The 17,642-nt window shown below is 45.1% G+C and overlaps 1 protein-coding gene across 5 annotated transcripts in view; it reads right to left on the bottom strand.

Moving 5' to 3' along the window:
* APAF1 (apoptotic peptidase activating factor 1) overlaps nucleotides 1-17,642 on the bottom strand; it is a 223,331-nt gene that overhangs the window by 83,670 nt on the left and 122,019 nt on the right. For all 5 annotated transcript variants that reach the window (XM_029599744.1, XM_029599743.1, XM_029599746.1 and 2 more), the window contains 2 exons: nucleotides 7,536-7,667; nucleotides 4,865-4,990 (listed from right to left, as the gene is read on the bottom strand). In XM_029599744.1, coding sequence (XP_029455604.1) covers nucleotides 4,865-4,990; nucleotides 7,536-7,667 — 258 coding nt within the window. The remainder of the gene's footprint in view (nucleotides 1-4,864; nucleotides 4,991-7,535; nucleotides 7,668-17,642) is intronic.

The following is a 17,642-nucleotide window of genomic DNA, read 5'->3' as shown; positions in this document are numbered from 1 at the left end:
TAGCGCCCATGCCTTAGCTGCCCTGCCGGCACTGGAACTATGGCCCCCAGATCTTGCAAGCGTTGCAGGGTGTCTCGCACTGCCCAGTGCTCAAGGGGACACTATGTAATGCTCCTTGATCGGCCGAGCAAAATCTAAGGCGTAGCCGTGTTCCATGATGCTTAGGACCCATTGGTCGGAGGTCAGTTTGGCTCACGCCTCCCGGAAAAGAGTTAACCTTCCCCTGATCCTTGGAACAGAAGGGTGGACCAGCCTCGATTCATTGCGTGGCCTTGGAACCCCCATGGGACTGTGCAGCACCATCTCTGGCTGGTCGGTGGCCCTGAAAAGACTGGTTCCAAGAAGTCTGACGGGTCGTGCCTTGACAAAATGACGACCCAATGGACTGTGAAGACCGGAAACGACGATTCCCCCGGAACCTCGCCCGCTGAGGAAAAGAACCTCTGGATCGAGGTCTACCTTCCGGCAACCTGTGGACCTTATTCTCTCCCAGAGACATGATCATGTACTCCAGCTGTTGCCCAAAAAGAAGCTTCCCCTTGAATGGTAAAGAACTCAGCTGCACTTTAGAGGATGCATCCGCAGACCAGTTTCTGAGCCAGAGGAGTCTGTGGGCGGTCACCGCTGAAACCAATGTCCTGCCCGACATCCTCAAAAGGTCATACAGAGCATCCACGCTGTATGCCACCGCCACTTCTAGACGGCTAGCCCGCAGCGCTGCCGCGCCGGAAAGGGAAGCCTCTTCCTGCCAATCCTGAATCCAGCGGAGACAAGCCCTCTGCGCAAAACTGCAGCACATAGCCGTCCGGACTCCAAGGGCCGAAACCTCGAATATCTTCTTTAGTTGCAGCTCCAGTTTACGATCCTGCAAGTCCTTCAACGCAGTGCCCCCCGTGACCAGAATGGTGGTCCGTTAGTAACCGCTGAGACTGCGGCATCCACCTTGGGAATCCTGAGGAGATCCAAAGCGTCCTCCGGAAGCGGGTACAATTTGTCCAAAGCTCGTCCCTCTTTCAAGCCAAGATCTGGAGTGTCCCACTCCTTAAACAAGAGATCCGTTACAGACATATGAAAAGGAAAGGATCGAGCCAGACCCCAGAGGCCCACCTTGACTGGATCCATAGCCCCGAACCTGGAATCCTCAGGCGGGACTTCAATACCGAGCTCCTCCAGAATGACCCGGGATCAGCGGCCCCAGTTCATCCCTCCGGAACCGCCGCACCACCTTTGGATCATCGCCCTCCACCGCTGGGACACCACCTGGTTTGGCCGGCTGAAGGTGATGATCCGGATCCTCGTCCTGCCCCTCACCCGGAGCTGATGGAGGCGACTGATCCTCATCTGATGTGTCCGTATGTGAAGTATCCGCCCGCCGGGACTAAGACTGGAGAGGGCGCTTCGCCTTGGGATCCTCTCTGCCCACGGATGACCTGGAGCGTTTTCGCGAAGAGGACCCTGTCCCCACTCCCATGAACGTCCAGGGCAACTTGGAGCGAGATCTCTTCTCCATCTTGCGGGCCCTGAAGAACTTGTGCAGCCTTTCCTTTTCATATGTCGGCAACGGATCTCTTGTTTAAGGAGTGGGACACTCCAGATGTTGGCTTGAAGGTGGGACGAGCTATGGACAAACTGTACCCGCTTCCAGAGGACGCTTTGGAGGATTCGTCGGAGAATGAGGAGGAAGACCCATTCAAATCATGTTCCCGCTCCTCCTCCGAGAAATCATCCTGGGCATCTGGAACTGCGCACCCCCAGGGGCAGCCAGCCTCGGGGAAAGTGGTGGAGGAGAGGACCCCTCTCCCAGCACCTCCAGCGCTACTCGTTCTTGATCTTTCATGGTTTTTAATAAAGCCTCCGATCCTGCACTAAGCAGGAAGGGATCCGATTCCTGCCACCTCCGATCGGGCCTCCCAGGCTCCCGATGCGGCCTGGCGCTGTCCTTCTCAGCCTTGTGCTGAATCCCCTGCGATGGGCCTTCTCCGCCTGACAGACAAGTCTGTGCAGACCCCAGCGCGGTAAATCCGCTCACGCGCACTGCCACAGGCAGAGCAGGCCGCACCACAAGGCATATTCCTAGCCTCGATTTAGCATCCCCGAAAAAAGAACCGCGGCGACCAGACATATTTCCCGGTCAAAAAACTGGCCGGGAAAGCAGCAAAAATAGACAAAAAAGTGGTGAAAACAGAGCGATTGCACGGCCAGAGAGCCCCAAACTCTAAAAACAAACTTTTTTTTTTCTTTTTTACCTGGCTGAAGGCAGGCTGGTTGAGGGTGAGCGAGCCGGGACCCCCGGTATCACCCTCCGCTGCGGCAGTTCCAGGGTTCCCAACCCTCTGCTCTCCAGCCTCGAATACCAGGGGGGATGGTCCCACCAGAACCTGCCAACCCCCTGGGAGGCTAAATGCAACTCTCCGTTTCCTATTCTAAGTTTTTTTGTTTTTAATTTAAAGGGATCCTTAAACTAAACTTCCTTTGAAAATCAAGCGCTAAGTAACCAAAGTCAGACCAAATCCAACCCTAAACTCAGCACCTCTACCAGACACTAGGTTTTGCACCTCCACCATCTGCTGGAGACAGAAAAATACTGGCAGACACTAGGTGGCACCTCAGAGGTATAGGACAGAGTCCGCAAAATCTTTTTCTGTCTCCATCTGCTGGAGGGGAGGCAAAACCCAGCTGTCCTGGACTGATCCGGGTACGTACAGGGAAATGGGGATTCCAAGGATGGAAGGGATGAACCCCATCTAATTGCATGCACAGTGTACACACATTCAGCCACAGCATCGAGGGGCAATGCAGGGGGACGGGACTTGGCTGGGGAAGAAAACCACATATATTCAATTTCTAAAAATACCAGAGCATACTTTACACCCTCATTTGAGGCAACTAAAGGTACACGCAAACTTTTTATCCATCTAGTGACTTGACGATCAAATACAAACTGTGTGGGTACTGTGTATTTGAAGAAAAGGTTGGTTTGTGCGGGCTGAGAAAGTGTGCAAGTACTTTGTCTATTAGGCACCTTCTTGAAAATTTACTCCTTTAGAGGAATTTTTCAAAGAGATAAAAAGTATTTTACTCATGTTAATCAGCTGCATGAAAAATGCCCTCCCCTCAATGTGGCTTGAAGTTCCCACATTGTTTAGCTTGGAGGAAGGAAATGATGTGCATAGAGTGCATTTTCGGATCTATGCGCATTATCTTCCATAGGAAAAATGCCCACAGAAAGAACAGGTGCAAATGTCCACAGGCACAGAAAAGTGAAAACACAGGCATATATTTTCACTTTGAAAACTGGTATAAAGTCCACGGGTAAGAAGAGCCCACAGACATTGTCCCAGTGCAGACAGTCTGAAAATGCTCCCTAAAAGCATTATTTTAACATGGATAATCAAAACGTTAATTGACATGCACGACTCTGGATGAAGTATGTTAAAAAGTATAGTTTTAGAGGTAAATGCACAGTTAAACAAAACTGATTAGACGTTATCTTCTCTGTGTTTTGTTTATTTTTATTTTAATGCACAGTTTTTTCTCTCTTAGCCCTTCTTTGACCTTTGATGGACCTTTTCAGAAAGCCTGCATGCCATGTGCTGTTCTCCGAAAGGCCACAACAGGGGTCTGATGCCAGCTGGAAGTGGAGAAAGTCATGGAGGTAATAACTTACTTATAGTTTAATTTATTTATACCACCAAAGAATACATAGAACCAGTTAACAGCACTACATACCTACAGCTGTTCAGTTCAATATAACTATCTTTTGGCCTTAAAATTACATTAGTTCCATCAATCACACTCAAACTGTACAGTAAATGTAAGCAAGGTTTTCATTCCAGTCTTATTGTTCATTTAAATAAACACCACTTAGCAGAATGGTGAGACACAGGGAAGCTCAAGCACAATAATTCCACAAATAAAAAAAACAAGATGGTTTCCAAATAACATGTGATTATATTTTCCCCCCATAATACTTCTACTGTCTTTATGCAACAATTGTTGTTTGTTGTTAAGGCAACAAGGGGGTGTTAAAAATATTTATCCCTGGAGCCAAATGGATAATACTTGTACAACTAACAGAACAGGTTGAAACAGCTGAAAATTTTATATTGCTACATTCCAAATGTAGCCCTGCTCCCAAAGGACCTCTTTTTGGGACAAACTCATTATTCCAATGGCTTGACGCACTGCTCCTGTTGTACAGCATTTTGAGATCATGTGTAAAGGGGAACATTACAAACGCAAATAATTATTTTCAGCTCATGTCACCATTAACTTACTTTATGACTGTTGCATGCATTTTTGCATTCATCTTTCTTTTAGATTTGACTTGCTAATTATACAGTGACCAATCTTTATACTGTTGATAATTGCCTGCTCTTGGAAAACATGCCGAAAGCTGTGAGATGATTTTTAAGTGCATGACATAATTCTGCACTGTGATCCCTGTTTATAGCATTTCCCTTTATAATGCATCTTGGTGATAGACTACAGTTCTAGTCCCCGAATTGTGTATGCTATTTGTAAACGCAGTCAAATTCTGCTAATAAAAAATTGTCTTTAGAGCAAACACAATTTTAAACCTCTTAGAAACATGCTAAATGATAACAGATAAAAACCAAGCAGCCCATCTGTCTGCCCAACTGAGATTCTTCACCTCTGGTTCTCTACCACCTTGGGAAAAGAAGGATAAAAATTCCCAACACCAGCTCCACCCATGTCTCCCACCTGATCCTCACCACAATGCTATCCCCAACACCATCCATCCTCAAGCATGTCCAAACCCCTCCAGTCAGCCTGTTATAAACTGTGCTGCCAGGTATTAACAAAATCAATCATCATCATGATCAGATCCTACGTATTGTACCTTCAAAGTCCCGTCTATAGAGCAACTAGCCAAATATTGATCATCCGGTGAAAACCTGCAGTGGGTAACAGAATTCATGTGACCAAACATCGTGTTTCGACACTGCTTCAGATTCAAATCCCAGAACTGCATTTAAAATGAGAAAATAAAATTTAAGTCAAAGAAATAAAAAGCTGAAGCTTGACATAGTGTGATGTGTCAGCTTACAAACTCGGAATGAAGAAATCCTTTCAAAATCAGTGAGCTTTATTAATTCAGCTTGGCTTTCTTTGTTTATTTACTGTAAAGCATTTTCAATAATTCAAGTTGCAATTAGCCCTATCTTGTAACATTTTGCTTACTGGTAAAGCATTCACTGAGATTACTGGGGAACTTTCATACTAAAGGAAAATTGGTTATTACCTGCAAATTTTCATTCCTGAAATATCACAGATCAGTCCAGACTCCTAGGTTTTGCCTCCCTGCCAGCAGATGGATACAGAGAAAGTTTCACTCACACTATACATAACCCAGTGTTCCACCGGCAGTCCCTCAGTATTGACCTGTACCCAAGCCAAGATGACAGCAACAAACAAATTTCTAAGCAACCTTAAGCAAACTCCCTCCCCTCCAATGAGCCAGAAAAAGGTGAAGTTGCCCAAAAGGATAATGGAAAACTCGTCTCCCAAATTTAACATAAGTGATCACCACTGAAAATCTCCAACAACTCCACACTATATACAAAGCAACAGTACGAGCGATGGACTCTCCCCCACAGTAAATAGGTGGGTCTCTGAACTGATCATGGTACTTCAGGAATGAAAATTAGCAGGTTAAGAACCAATTTTCCTTTCCCTGTAAGTACCCAGATCAGTCCAGACTCCTGGGATATACCTAAGCTTCCCTTAACTCGGGAGGGACCTGGAGAGTTCCGCCCGAAGAACATTCTCTCCAAAGCACATGGAAACCAGAGCCCTGATTCCCGAGCAATAATGCCTAGCAAAAGTGTGCAATGACTTCCCAGTAGCCACCCAGCAAATTTCATGCAGAGATACCTATTGTGATTCATCCCAGGAAGTCGCCTGAGACTGTGTCGAGTGCACCCCTAAACCCCCCGGCAGCAGGCTCTCTTTAGAAATGTAAGTCGACTCGATCGCTTCCTTCAGCCACCCAACAATTGTAGCTTTAGACGCCTTACTTCCCTTCTCTGGACCATGCCACAGTATAAAGAGGTAATCCGATCTACAAAAAGGTGATCCGATCTAAGGAAATCATAAGCGACCTTTAGATACCTCAATAATGCATGCATCCCATCTAAGAGCCTAAGCTCCCCCGTGTGAGACATTGAAGAATCTAAATCCAGAAAAGCTGGAAGCTCCTTTATTTAACTAAGATGGAATGCAGAGACTACACCTCAGGCAGAAAAGAAGGCACCATGCATAAAGATACCCCCAAATCCAATATCTGTAGGAAGGAATCTCAATATGACAATGCCTGGAACTCCAAAATTCTCCTGACTGAACAAATAGCCACCAAGAAACCACTTTAAGAGTCAAGTTCTTAACTGTAACTCTCTTTAGTGGTTCAAACTGTGTGTCACACAATCCTCTAAGGCCTAAATTCAGATTCCAAGACAGACAAATGTTCTGCACCTGAGGATGCAAGTTCTTAGCTCCCCGAAGGAACTGTATAACATCCAGATGTCAGTTGGAGGATATTCTTGCACCTTACCCCGGAAACAACCCAATGTCGCTAGCTGGACACTCAGAGTTAAAGGCCAGTCCTTTGATCAGAACCTTTCTGTACATAAGCCAAAATATGCGACACCATAGCTTGAAAAGGCTGAGGCTGCACTCCGTCAACAGCAGACCAGGACTCTAAGATCCTCCAAATTTGCACATACCTCAAGGACGTAGCCTAGCCTGCAATACGGTGGAAATAACCACTTCAGAATATCTCCATCATCTCCTCTCAGAAGCAAAGCCACAAGACAGAAGTGACCCAAAAATATTGGGCTCTGGTGAAAGAGTCGACCGATGTCCGGCTCAAACAAGGGGGGGATGGCTCCACCAGGACCACATAACCCATTGGGAAGATCCAGAAATGTTCTTGTCTTTTAATCTTTTTTTTTTTCCTCTCTCCCCAGACTGCAGGTTTTTCCTCTCTCCCCAGACTGCAGGTTTTTCCTCTCTCCCCAGACTGCAGTCTGGGGAGAGAGGAAAAAAAAAAGATTAAAAGACCATCTACCATCTGCTGGAGACAGAGAAATACTGGGGGACTGCAGGTGGCACACTGAGTTATGTACAGTGTCAGTGAAACTTTCTCTGTTTCCACCTGCTAGCAGGGAGGCAAAATCCAGGACTGGATTAGATTCTACAATCGGACTAGGCATATTCACTTGTGTAACCTGCTTCATGCCCAACATGGATTTATCCTTCCATATTATTGTGCCTTTAGTAGCAAACCTCAAAGAAACAAATACTCTGTCTCTAGGCTGAAAACTATGCATGCAGTATAGAAATAGAGAAAAAGGCTTGAACTGCAGTATTCTTCGGTAAAGGGTCATTCACTCGGATCTTCTGCTTGCAGTCACATTTTCATGGCTGTAATCGTATGAACACTGTTGTAAGGAGGATTGATTATATTGTATGTGGCATGAGCACACTCTCCTGTCTTTGCACACAGCACTTACTTTAAGTAAACTGTCGTTGGAGCAAGTTGCCAGCAGAAGTTGGGTGTCCAAGTTGGTGAACTGACAGCAGTTGACCTGCTCTGTGTGCTCATCGTACGTTCTGAACAGCTGACCTAATCTTGAATTCCATACCTAAAAGCAATCAAAATTTCCTGTATTATCAAGTAAAAACACATTCTGTTACTCCAACCAAGGCTATTTTATTAAATTATTTACAATCATGCTATACTATATTCATTTTATTTTTTATGTTAGTTTTCACTAATTGCACATCCTAGCTTATAAAAAAAAAAAAAAATTCAATAAAGCCACTGTTAAAATTAAAAAAAAAAAAAAAAAAAGACTTCTGAAAAACCTGTATTTTATTTGAGGGCAACAAAAAGATATACAATCCTCCTAAGATGTTTTATTGGGCTGGCACTATCTAAATGGAAAAACTAGTCAACTCGCAAATTTCATACTACCTCGAAGACAACAAACTCCTCTACCCCTCACAATACGGGTTTCGCAAAGCATTCAGCACAGAATCCCTCCTGGTTTCTCTAACGGACTACCTGATCCTGGGCCTTGACAAAGGCCATTCATTCCTGCTGATCCTGTTGGACCTTTCAGCCGCCTTCGACACGGTCAACCACTCCAGCCTCATAAAACAACTCGCATCCATTGGAATTTCAGGTACCGCCCTAGCCTGGTTCAAAACCTTCCTTAACAACAGAGGATACAAAGTGAAAATACACAATAAGGAATCCTCCCGTTTCAATGCCCCCATAGGAGTACCACAGGGATCCTCCCTATCATCCACCTTGTTCAACATATACTTACGCCCACTGTGCCACCTTCTAACGGATCTAAAGCTCAAACACCTTATATATGCAGACGATGTTCAGATAGTGATTCCCCTTAAAGAATCACTAGACAAAACACTCATATACTGGGAATCTTGCCAATCAAAAATTAATGACCTCCTCTCCAGCCTAAATCTCATCCTAAATACCTCCAAAACCGAACTAATTCTCATTACTCCCGAAAACAACTATCACCACACTCACACATCAAACATCCCCCTAGCTTCTCAAGTCAGAGACCTAGGAGCCATTATTGACAATAATTTGAACCTGAAAGCTTTTATAAACCGCACCACCAAGGACTGCTTTTATAAACTACAAGTATTAAAAAGAATTAAGCCTCTATTCCACTTTCAAGACTTCAGAACCATACTTCAAGCAATAATCTTCGCAAAATTAGATTATTGCAACGCTATACTTCTAGGCCTACCATCTTCATACACCAAACCACTACAGATGGTACAAAATACAGTGGCCAGAATCCTCACAAACTCCAAAAGAAGAGACCATATCTCACCTATCTTAAAAAATCTTCACTGACTCCCCATTCATGCCAGAATCGTCTACAAAGCCATTACCATCATCTACAAGTCAATCCATCACCACACCTCCTTGGACCTTCAACATCCGCTCAGCCTTCATACCTCTCAAAGACCAATCAGAGAAGTCTACCAAGGATCCCTTCAGGTTCCAAACACAAAATCCACCCGACACACAACGGCAAGAGATCGGGCATTCTCGACAGCCGGACCTTCTCTTTGGAACTCCATCCCCACAAATCTGCGCCTAGAACCCTGCTTACCAACTTTCCGCAAAAGATTGAAGACCTGGCTTTTCAAACAAGCCTTCCCGGACAACGCATAACCACCTCCAACTCCTGTTACAATGTTACCATTTGTTATTGTAAATAATCTTTAAGTTATTTATTTTATCCCCATACAGTTCTCTTACTCCCCTCTGTTCCTATTTTTCTCTCTCCCAGTTATTATACCCCTAGTTTTTTGTAACTGCATCCCCCTTGCACCAGTTTAGTTCTACTGTTCATTGCACCCCTTGTTCCTATGTAAACCGACATGATGTGACCTGTTCATGAATGCCGGTATATAAAAAATATAAATAAATAAATAAATAAGTATCTGGGAAAAAATGCCATTTAGTTTATAATACAAAATAATCAACTGTATTCTATGTTACTGCCTTTTAATTCTATTTAGGGAGACCTGAGAAGATACTATTACCATGTTTTGACTAAGAATACATTGAGTAGTCCTGGAGAACTGGCAGCATTATTTTGCCAAGGCAGTTAATGGACCCCTGCCTGACCTGCACATTGAGAAGAAAATATAGATTTGGTGGCCACAGACAGGTGCTGAAAACTTAGAAGGAATTCAAAGCCTCATGCCCAAGACAAAGGCCACCAATGTTTTTACAAGAAAACCAAATACACCATGTTCTATGTCAATTTTGAAGAATTATACATGGAAGTACTAACAGTGAAACAGCAGGAGGAAAAACAGGCTTCAAAGCAATTAATTTGTAGCAGACAAATCACTGGAATTTATCTGGTTCTGACTTAATTCACCAGTTGATGAAGTGGGGCTTGGTGGAAATATGTATTCAGGGTGAGATGCCAAGCTATGAAAGGATTTGTATGATAAGGATGTGTGAACATAACAGTAACTTATCTTGGAGGATACTACGTTCATGATATACAATAGTTTACCTAATGAGGAGTGGAAAAGTAGCCTGATTAAAGCAGCAGGCTGAGAACCAGGGAAGCTAGACTTCAAATCCCACTTCTCTTGCAAATACTCTGATGTTCTTGTATCCTGTCCACAGCATCCTGTCCTATTCAGCCCCTTGCATTCATTCCCTGCTTAGTGTCCAGTCCAGTACCATGCCTTGCTTGTAACTCTCCCTTGATGTGCTCACTACCTTGCCTTGTCTCTGTGTATCGCAGCCCCATGCCTTGTTCTGCGTCCAGCACCTGGACCAAGCCTTGCCTCGCCCTGCTCCTGTACCAAGCCTTGCCTCATCCAACTCCTGTACCAAGCCTTGCCAAGCCCTTCCTGCATTCTGTGCCCTAGTCCTGCCCAAGCTTCCAGCCAGTGTCTATGTCCAGCCTTGATCTATAATTCTGACTCACTATTATGTATTGCCACTGCAGAGACCTACTGGCTCCCAGAACCCAAGGGCTCAGCCTGCAGAGAGAGGGGCTGGCTAGGCAGAAGACTGGCCCTAGTCCTGCCCAGCATCCTGCCTTGTAGTCCTGTACCGCTCCTGGGGCAATGTACCCTCCCAGCAGAGACCCTGACAGTTCCACTCTATGGTTTTCATATTGACCATTGTAGAATGTATATAAAAGTCATAAAAGGTCTCCTAGAAGTCCAGATAACTGAGAAGCATTCCAAGGGCATAACTGGGAGGAGTAGAGTTAGCCACATAAGTTAGAATTACCCGGCTAACTTTAAGATAGTCCTATATATTCAGCAGCACAGCTGCACCACTGAATATACAGCACTAATTAGCCAGATAAGTTTATCGGGCTATCTGAGCCAGAAAGAGGCTGAATATGGACCTCCAAGAGGCAGTCTGCTTGACTTTGTTCTTACCAAGCAGGGGATTCCAGACTAATCCACAAGACCGACCAGGGAAGCCTACAGAGGATGCCTCATTGTTCCACCCACGAAAACCACTAATCACAGCACCTTAAGAGACCGAGCCCTTTCCACCGCAGGCCCACAGTTATGGAACTCCATCCCTCCAGAACTCAGAAACGAACCATGTCTCCTAACCTTTAGGAAAAGACTCAAGACATGGCTTTTCAGGCAAGCCTTCTCGAACTCTACCTAATATGCACCATAAACAAACTCTACTCAGAGACTGTACATATGAGACACCATATTTATATTGAATTTTGTACATAATTATTCTCCTCTATCTCTTTCTATTTCTTACATTCCCAGTTCATTAGCCCTTGTTAATTGTAACTGCTTCTCTTCATCACGTTATTTATGTTTTTTGGTTGTATTATCCGCACCCCTGTTTTCTGTAAACCGACATGATGTGAACGAGTTCATGAATGCCGGTATAAAAAAACCTTAAATAAATAAATAAATAAATAAAATAAATGGATAAGCTGAACCTGACAGCATTAAGCAGCACCTTTAAGTGTTTTGTTCCAGGACGGGAAACTACTATATAAAATCTTATTCTGGTACAGTACAAGAAAACAAATTTAAAAGACACCGAAGATAGATGAGTTCCTCAAAGACAGTGACTTTACCATTTGTTAACATTAAAAACTTGGAGATGGTTAGGAATTTCCCCTAGGATGTGGCACCATGAAAGGATTGCCAGGGTTTGTTAAGGTGATATATGTTATGTTTTAAAAGAACAAAAAATAAAGATGATGTAATATTGTAACTATTTATGGTTATGTATTTAAATGAACTCACTGAACACTGATTTCATATTGATCTACCTCATATTAAACATTTCAAACATTGAAGATGAAGTGCATTTATTTTCTTCTATTAAGATTGTGACTCTAACACCACCACTGGTACCTAAGGCTCAAGAGTCAAAGACTGAGAATTTAAAGTAGTAACAATCACCCTGCATAAAATAATATTTTAAGCTGTTAACAGGAATGTCACACCTCATATCTCACACACACAATTATCTCACTGGTCTATGCTAGTGCAGTTCCAGTAGCCACCTGATCCTAGAGAAAACTGAAGTCTTTGTAGGGTGTGATATATTTGGGCTATCAAAAGGTATGTTTATATGAGAACACATCTGAAGGGATGACCATTAGGGTCTAAAAAATAGGGATGTGTATTCATGTTAATGTAATGGCAAATCTGAAACAAAACATGGACATACCCCAAAAGGTTTGGGTATTTTTGCTTTTTTTTTTTTTTTTGCTTTTTTTAAATGGCCTCTCTGGCCTCCTAGAATCCTCACTGCTGATTCCTGAGGCTTCCCCAGACCTCTCCCACACTCCCAAGAAATTGGTGGAGCCCAGACCCAGCTGGCAGGGCTGAGCCAAGCACAGTCATGGCCTCTCCTATCTCCCTCCTGCTCCCCCCCCCCCCTAAAAAAAAAGAAACTTTCCAGTGCTCTCTTGGCCTCCACTCACCATGGGGAACCTGTTGTAAGAAAGGGACAGGAATGATATCCACTGCTCCTGCCCTGCCACAAAACCTTTAAGAAATTGGAGCCAGTAGCCCTGAGACCTGTGGCAAAGTGATATCACTTTGGCACCAGTCTCAGGGCTGGCTGGTGCCAGTTTTTAAATTATTTCTGGTGGGGCAGGAGCAATGGGTGCCACTCCTGCCCTTTTCTTATCCCAGGAAACCCATGGAAGGGCTTAGTTGGGGTCAGGTAGTCCTTGGCCCCAGCAAATCTTTCAAGGGAGAAGGGACAGCGTGGCCCTGAAAGGACCCAGGTGGGCTCAGCCCAGCTAGGTAAGTCCAGGTCCTGCAGGTTTCTTGGGGAAGTAGGGAGTGGTTCAACAAATCAGGGGAAGCCCCATTTCAGTATTTTTTTTTTTGAAAGGGTATAATCAGTTCAGCAAACAAATCAAAACAAAATAAACATTAAATGAACCAAAAGATGGAAAACAAAACCCTCAAAATGAAAAAAAAAAAAAAAAAATCAAACCAAACATTTTTTTGGCTTGCACATCCCTACTAAATCGCTTACATACTACAACATCTCTGTTGACCCTTTAAAGGGCATCACCACCTACTGAGATAGGAGGTTATTTCTGACACTTAGCAACATGACTTCTTCCAGGGTTACTATGCACATGCGTAAAAAAAAGTTAATGAAGACTTATTGGAGGCAATAATCAAGAGTTATTATGCAGATAAATGTGTGCTTGCCCATGTAAAAATCATGGTTTTAGTACTAACTGCTCCCTCCCACATAGGTAAAAGTATGCCTGCTGTTTCACTGAATGCAGATTTCATTTTCAAACTTCTGCACATACTGTGCACTTGCCCCCATACAGATGCAAAGTACGCAGGTACTTTTCTACTCATGCTGTGCACACGAACACAGTGCAGTCTCCCTTTGAACATTAACTTGCCGTCCTGTGGGGTTTCAAAATAGCCCTCTTCATTTGTAATTTTATGCAAGACGATTACTACTTACCACATATGGTTTTAAATTTAATACAACGTATGCCATTATAAATTTTCTTTTAATAGACCTAATTATAATGAATTAACTTATATTGTCTTGAACTAAAACATTGATCCATTGATTTCAACTGCCTTCTAACAGACGTGCTATTTACCATGGTACTTGATGACTAACAAATTTAAAGAACTTGTAAATCTATTTGTAATAAAGATGTTTTATATTTTTTTACAGTATGGTGTCAGCAGAAAAATCATGAATATAACAATTTCAGGGTCATTTTATAGAGATCAATCAAATTATTCTTTAATCTTTGTTAGTTTATCTGATTACAATTTTAACATAGTAAATGAAAATCAACAAATAGGAAAATTGGTTCTTACCGGCTAATTTTCATTCCTGTAGTACCACAGATCAGTCCAGAGCCCTAGGTTTTGCCTCCCTTCCAGCAGATGGAAACAGAGAAAGTTTTCACAGCCACTGGCACATTACCAGACGTAGCACCTGCAGTCCTTCAGCATTTCTATATACCCAAGCTAATACTGAAACCCCTGCAACAAATTTAAAGAACAATATCAACCCAATAATCAGGGGAAAGAGAAAGACAAGTTACAAAAATAGACCTTAAAGAAACTTGAAGTAGTGATCAGAAACCTATACCATTCTTCAGACAACAAAGAGAAAAAGACAGTTTGAACGGACACTCCAAAAAGGTAATTTCTTCACTGGGTGGGACTTTGGACTGATCCGTGGTACTACAGGAACGAAAATTAGCAGGCAAGAACCAATTTTCCTTTCCCTGTATGTACCCAGATCAGTCCATACTCCTGGGCACCAAAGTTTCCCTATCCAGGGTAAGACTGTGAGAGTCCAGCTCGACGAACCCCTGCACCGAAGTTGTCGGCATCCAAAACTTGGACGTCCAATTGGTAATGGCTGGCAAAGGTATGCAGAGACTTCCAAGTAGCTGCCCTACAAATTTCCTGAGGCGACATTAGCTTTCATTCTGCCCAGGATGCAGCCTGGGACCGGGTAAAATGAGTCCTTAAACCACTGGTGGCAAACTCCGGTCCTCGAGGGCCACAACAGGCCAGGTTTTCAGGATATCCACAATGAATATACATGAGATAGATCTGCATGCTCTGCCTCCAATATATGCAAAACTATATCATGCATATAGAATGTTGCTTGGCCAAAGGAGGACTAGGGCATCGACTCCCTCCACCCCTCACTCTCTTCTGCGACAGAAGAATTGAGGAGCTTTGGCATTCCACTGAGAAGCCATGAGATCCATATGCGGAACACCCCACCTGCGAGTAATAAGTCATTGCTTCCTCCGACAATTCCCATTCTCAGGGATCCATCTGCTGACAGCTGAGAAAAATCGGCTTGCACATTGTCAGCCCCTGCAATGTGAAAAGCCGCTATCAAGGACAGATGCTGTTCCGCCCAAGCCATCAGCATTTCCACTTCCTGAGTCACTGCTCGACTCTTGGTGCCGCCTGACTGTTTATGTAAGCCACCGTTGTGGCATTGGTCGGACAGGATACGGACCGGCTGATTGTGCACCAAGATAGAAACGCTTGGAGGGCTAGTCGTACCACTCATCTCCAGATGATCGATGGACCATGATGCCTCCTCCAGCGACCACTGTTCTTGGACCGACTGGGATTGACACACTGCTCCCCAATTGGAGAGAATGGCATCGGTAGTAATCAGTATCCACTGTGGCACCTCCAGGTCCATTCCACAGCCCAAATGGTGGGGAGACAGCCACCAAGACAGGCTGGACCTGGCTGAACTGGTAAGTGGCAGAGGGAGATGAAACTGCTCCAACACCGGATCCCACCATGACAACAACGCTTGCTGAAAAGGTCTCATATGAGCAAATGCCCCCAAGGGATGAGTTCCAAGGTCAATGCCATAGAGCCGAGAACCTGTAAGTATTCCCAGACCCTGCAACAGACTTGAAACCTGGGACTGCAACTTGATCATCTGCTCCTCCATGAGAAATACCTTCCCAGCGCAGGTATTGAAGCGCACGCCCAGAAAACTCAAAACTTGTGAGAAGAGGAGATGACTTTTGGAAAAGTTCACTATCCACCCCAACGCACTCAAGCGGTCCAACACAAACTCCACCGCCTGTCTGCAAAGGTCCGGCGACTTTGCCTGAATCAGCCAATCGTCGAGATACAGATGCACCAACATGCCCCTCCTTCCGTAAGGCCGCCACCACCCCCATAACCTTGGTGAAGGTCGCTAAACCGAATGGAAGAGCGCAAAATTGAAAATGCTCTCCCAGGATCATGAACCGCAGCAACCTTTGATGGTCTGAGTGGATTCCTATGCTTCCATCAGATCCAAAGAAGCCAAAAACTCCCCTTTTCGCACTACTGCGATGACCAACTGCAAAGTTTCCATATGAAAACAAGGGACTCTGTGTAAAGGGATGGAAACTATGGCTCCTAACATTCGTAGGCGGTCGAGGGTCCGAAGCATCACAGGGAGAGATCATAAAGAGATTTCTGAGGGGCTGAACAAAGTCTAAAGCACAACCTTGTTCTATCATGCTTAGAACTCACTGGTCTGACGTGATTTTGGCCCACTCCTCATAAAATTTGGTAAGACCGGAACTGAGGAGTGAGCCTGCCACCCCTCATTGTGCAGGTTTAGAACTCCAGACCCCTGGTTGGAGCCATCCCTGCCTGCTTTACGGGACCGAAAGGGCTGGTTCCAGGCCTGTGATTTCCCTGAAGCTTGCCTTTGCCCAGTCGCCAGAGGTCTGCTTTCCGAAAACGCCTCTGGGCCCAATACCAAGAGCACACTGGGAAGGACACCTTGGACCTTTTCTTAGGCAACTTGTGTACCTTATTCTCACCCAATAGCTTGGTAAGCTGTTCCAGATCCTCTCCAAAAAGGAGCTTGCCCTTAAACGTCAAGGCACCAAGCTGTGCCTTTGATGAGGTATCCGCTGACCAATTCCACAACCAAAGAAGTCTCCTGGACAAGACTGCGGATATCATTGTTCTGAAAAAAGTACGGGTGAGATCATATAAGGCATCTGCAGCATAAGCGACCATGGCCTTCCCGCCTGTTGCGACTCCGAGGGAGATAAGTTCCTATCCGCTTGCAACTGCTGTTGCACCCATTGCAGTGACGCACGAAGCATAAAGCTACTACAAATCGCGGCCCGTATGTCCAGGGCCGAGACCTCAAAAATCGTCTTAAGGTGGATCTCCAGCTTCTTATCCTGCACATCCTTCAGCACTGCGGTTCCAGCCACGGGAATGGTGGTCCTCTTCGTGACCGCCGAAACCAGGGCGTCCACCTTTGGAACTCGCAAGAGAACCAGAGTGTTCTTGGCTACAGCTTATCCATACCCCTGCTCACCTTGAGGCCAGTCACGGAAGTATCCCACTCCCTGACCACCAACTGCTTAACAGAGCTATGAAAAGGGAACACTTTGGTTGGACCCTGCAAGCCTGCCATAACCGGATCTACATCCTCTTGATCCATATTCCCTTGAGGGACCGCAATGCCCAGCTCCGCGAGGACATGCAGAATGAAGAGTCCCAGCTCTTCCCTCTGAAAGAGGAGAAACACCTTGGGATCATCACCATCCAATGCTGGGAGAACCCCCGAATCCTCAACCAGGTCCTGGATGCTCTGCTCCGGATCAGAGTCCAGCAAGCCAGCATCCGGGGACAAACCCTTCTCCAAATCTTCAGAGGAAACCTCAACTGTGGCCCCCCCTGCACAGAAGGGACACAGATCCCTCAAACCCAAGTGGTACCCGGGGCCCAAGGCCCCTTAGTCCTCTTACTGGGTAGGGACCCTGCTGCCCTGGTGTTTGCGAGAGGGGTGGGCCGCTGTCTGGTGTGCCAGAAACGCCTTATATATTAACTTCGGAGAAAAAGGGGCCAAAGTGTCTGAATCCTCTGCCAGAGAATCAGAATCGTGCTCAGACTGCTCTGCAAAGGTCCCCTGGGCCTCAGCGGGGCTAATTTTGGCTGATGATAGTGTGGGTTTGAGCCACAAAGGTTTTCAACATGACCGCCATTCCTGCGTTCAGCGGGAATAGCTCCTCTGTCTCCTGCCGTGCGGCTTTCGG

Source organism: Rhinatrema bivittatum, chromosome 4 (genome assembly GCF_901001135.1).
Source record: "Rhinatrema bivittatum chromosome 4, aRhiBiv1.1, whole genome shotgun sequence".
NCBI classification, from domain to species: Eukaryota; Metazoa; Chordata; class Amphibia; order Gymnophiona; family Rhinatrematidae; genus Rhinatrema; species Rhinatrema bivittatum.
The sequence above is the reverse complement of the archived record's forward strand: the minus strand, read 5'-3'. Positions and strand labels throughout refer to the sequence as shown.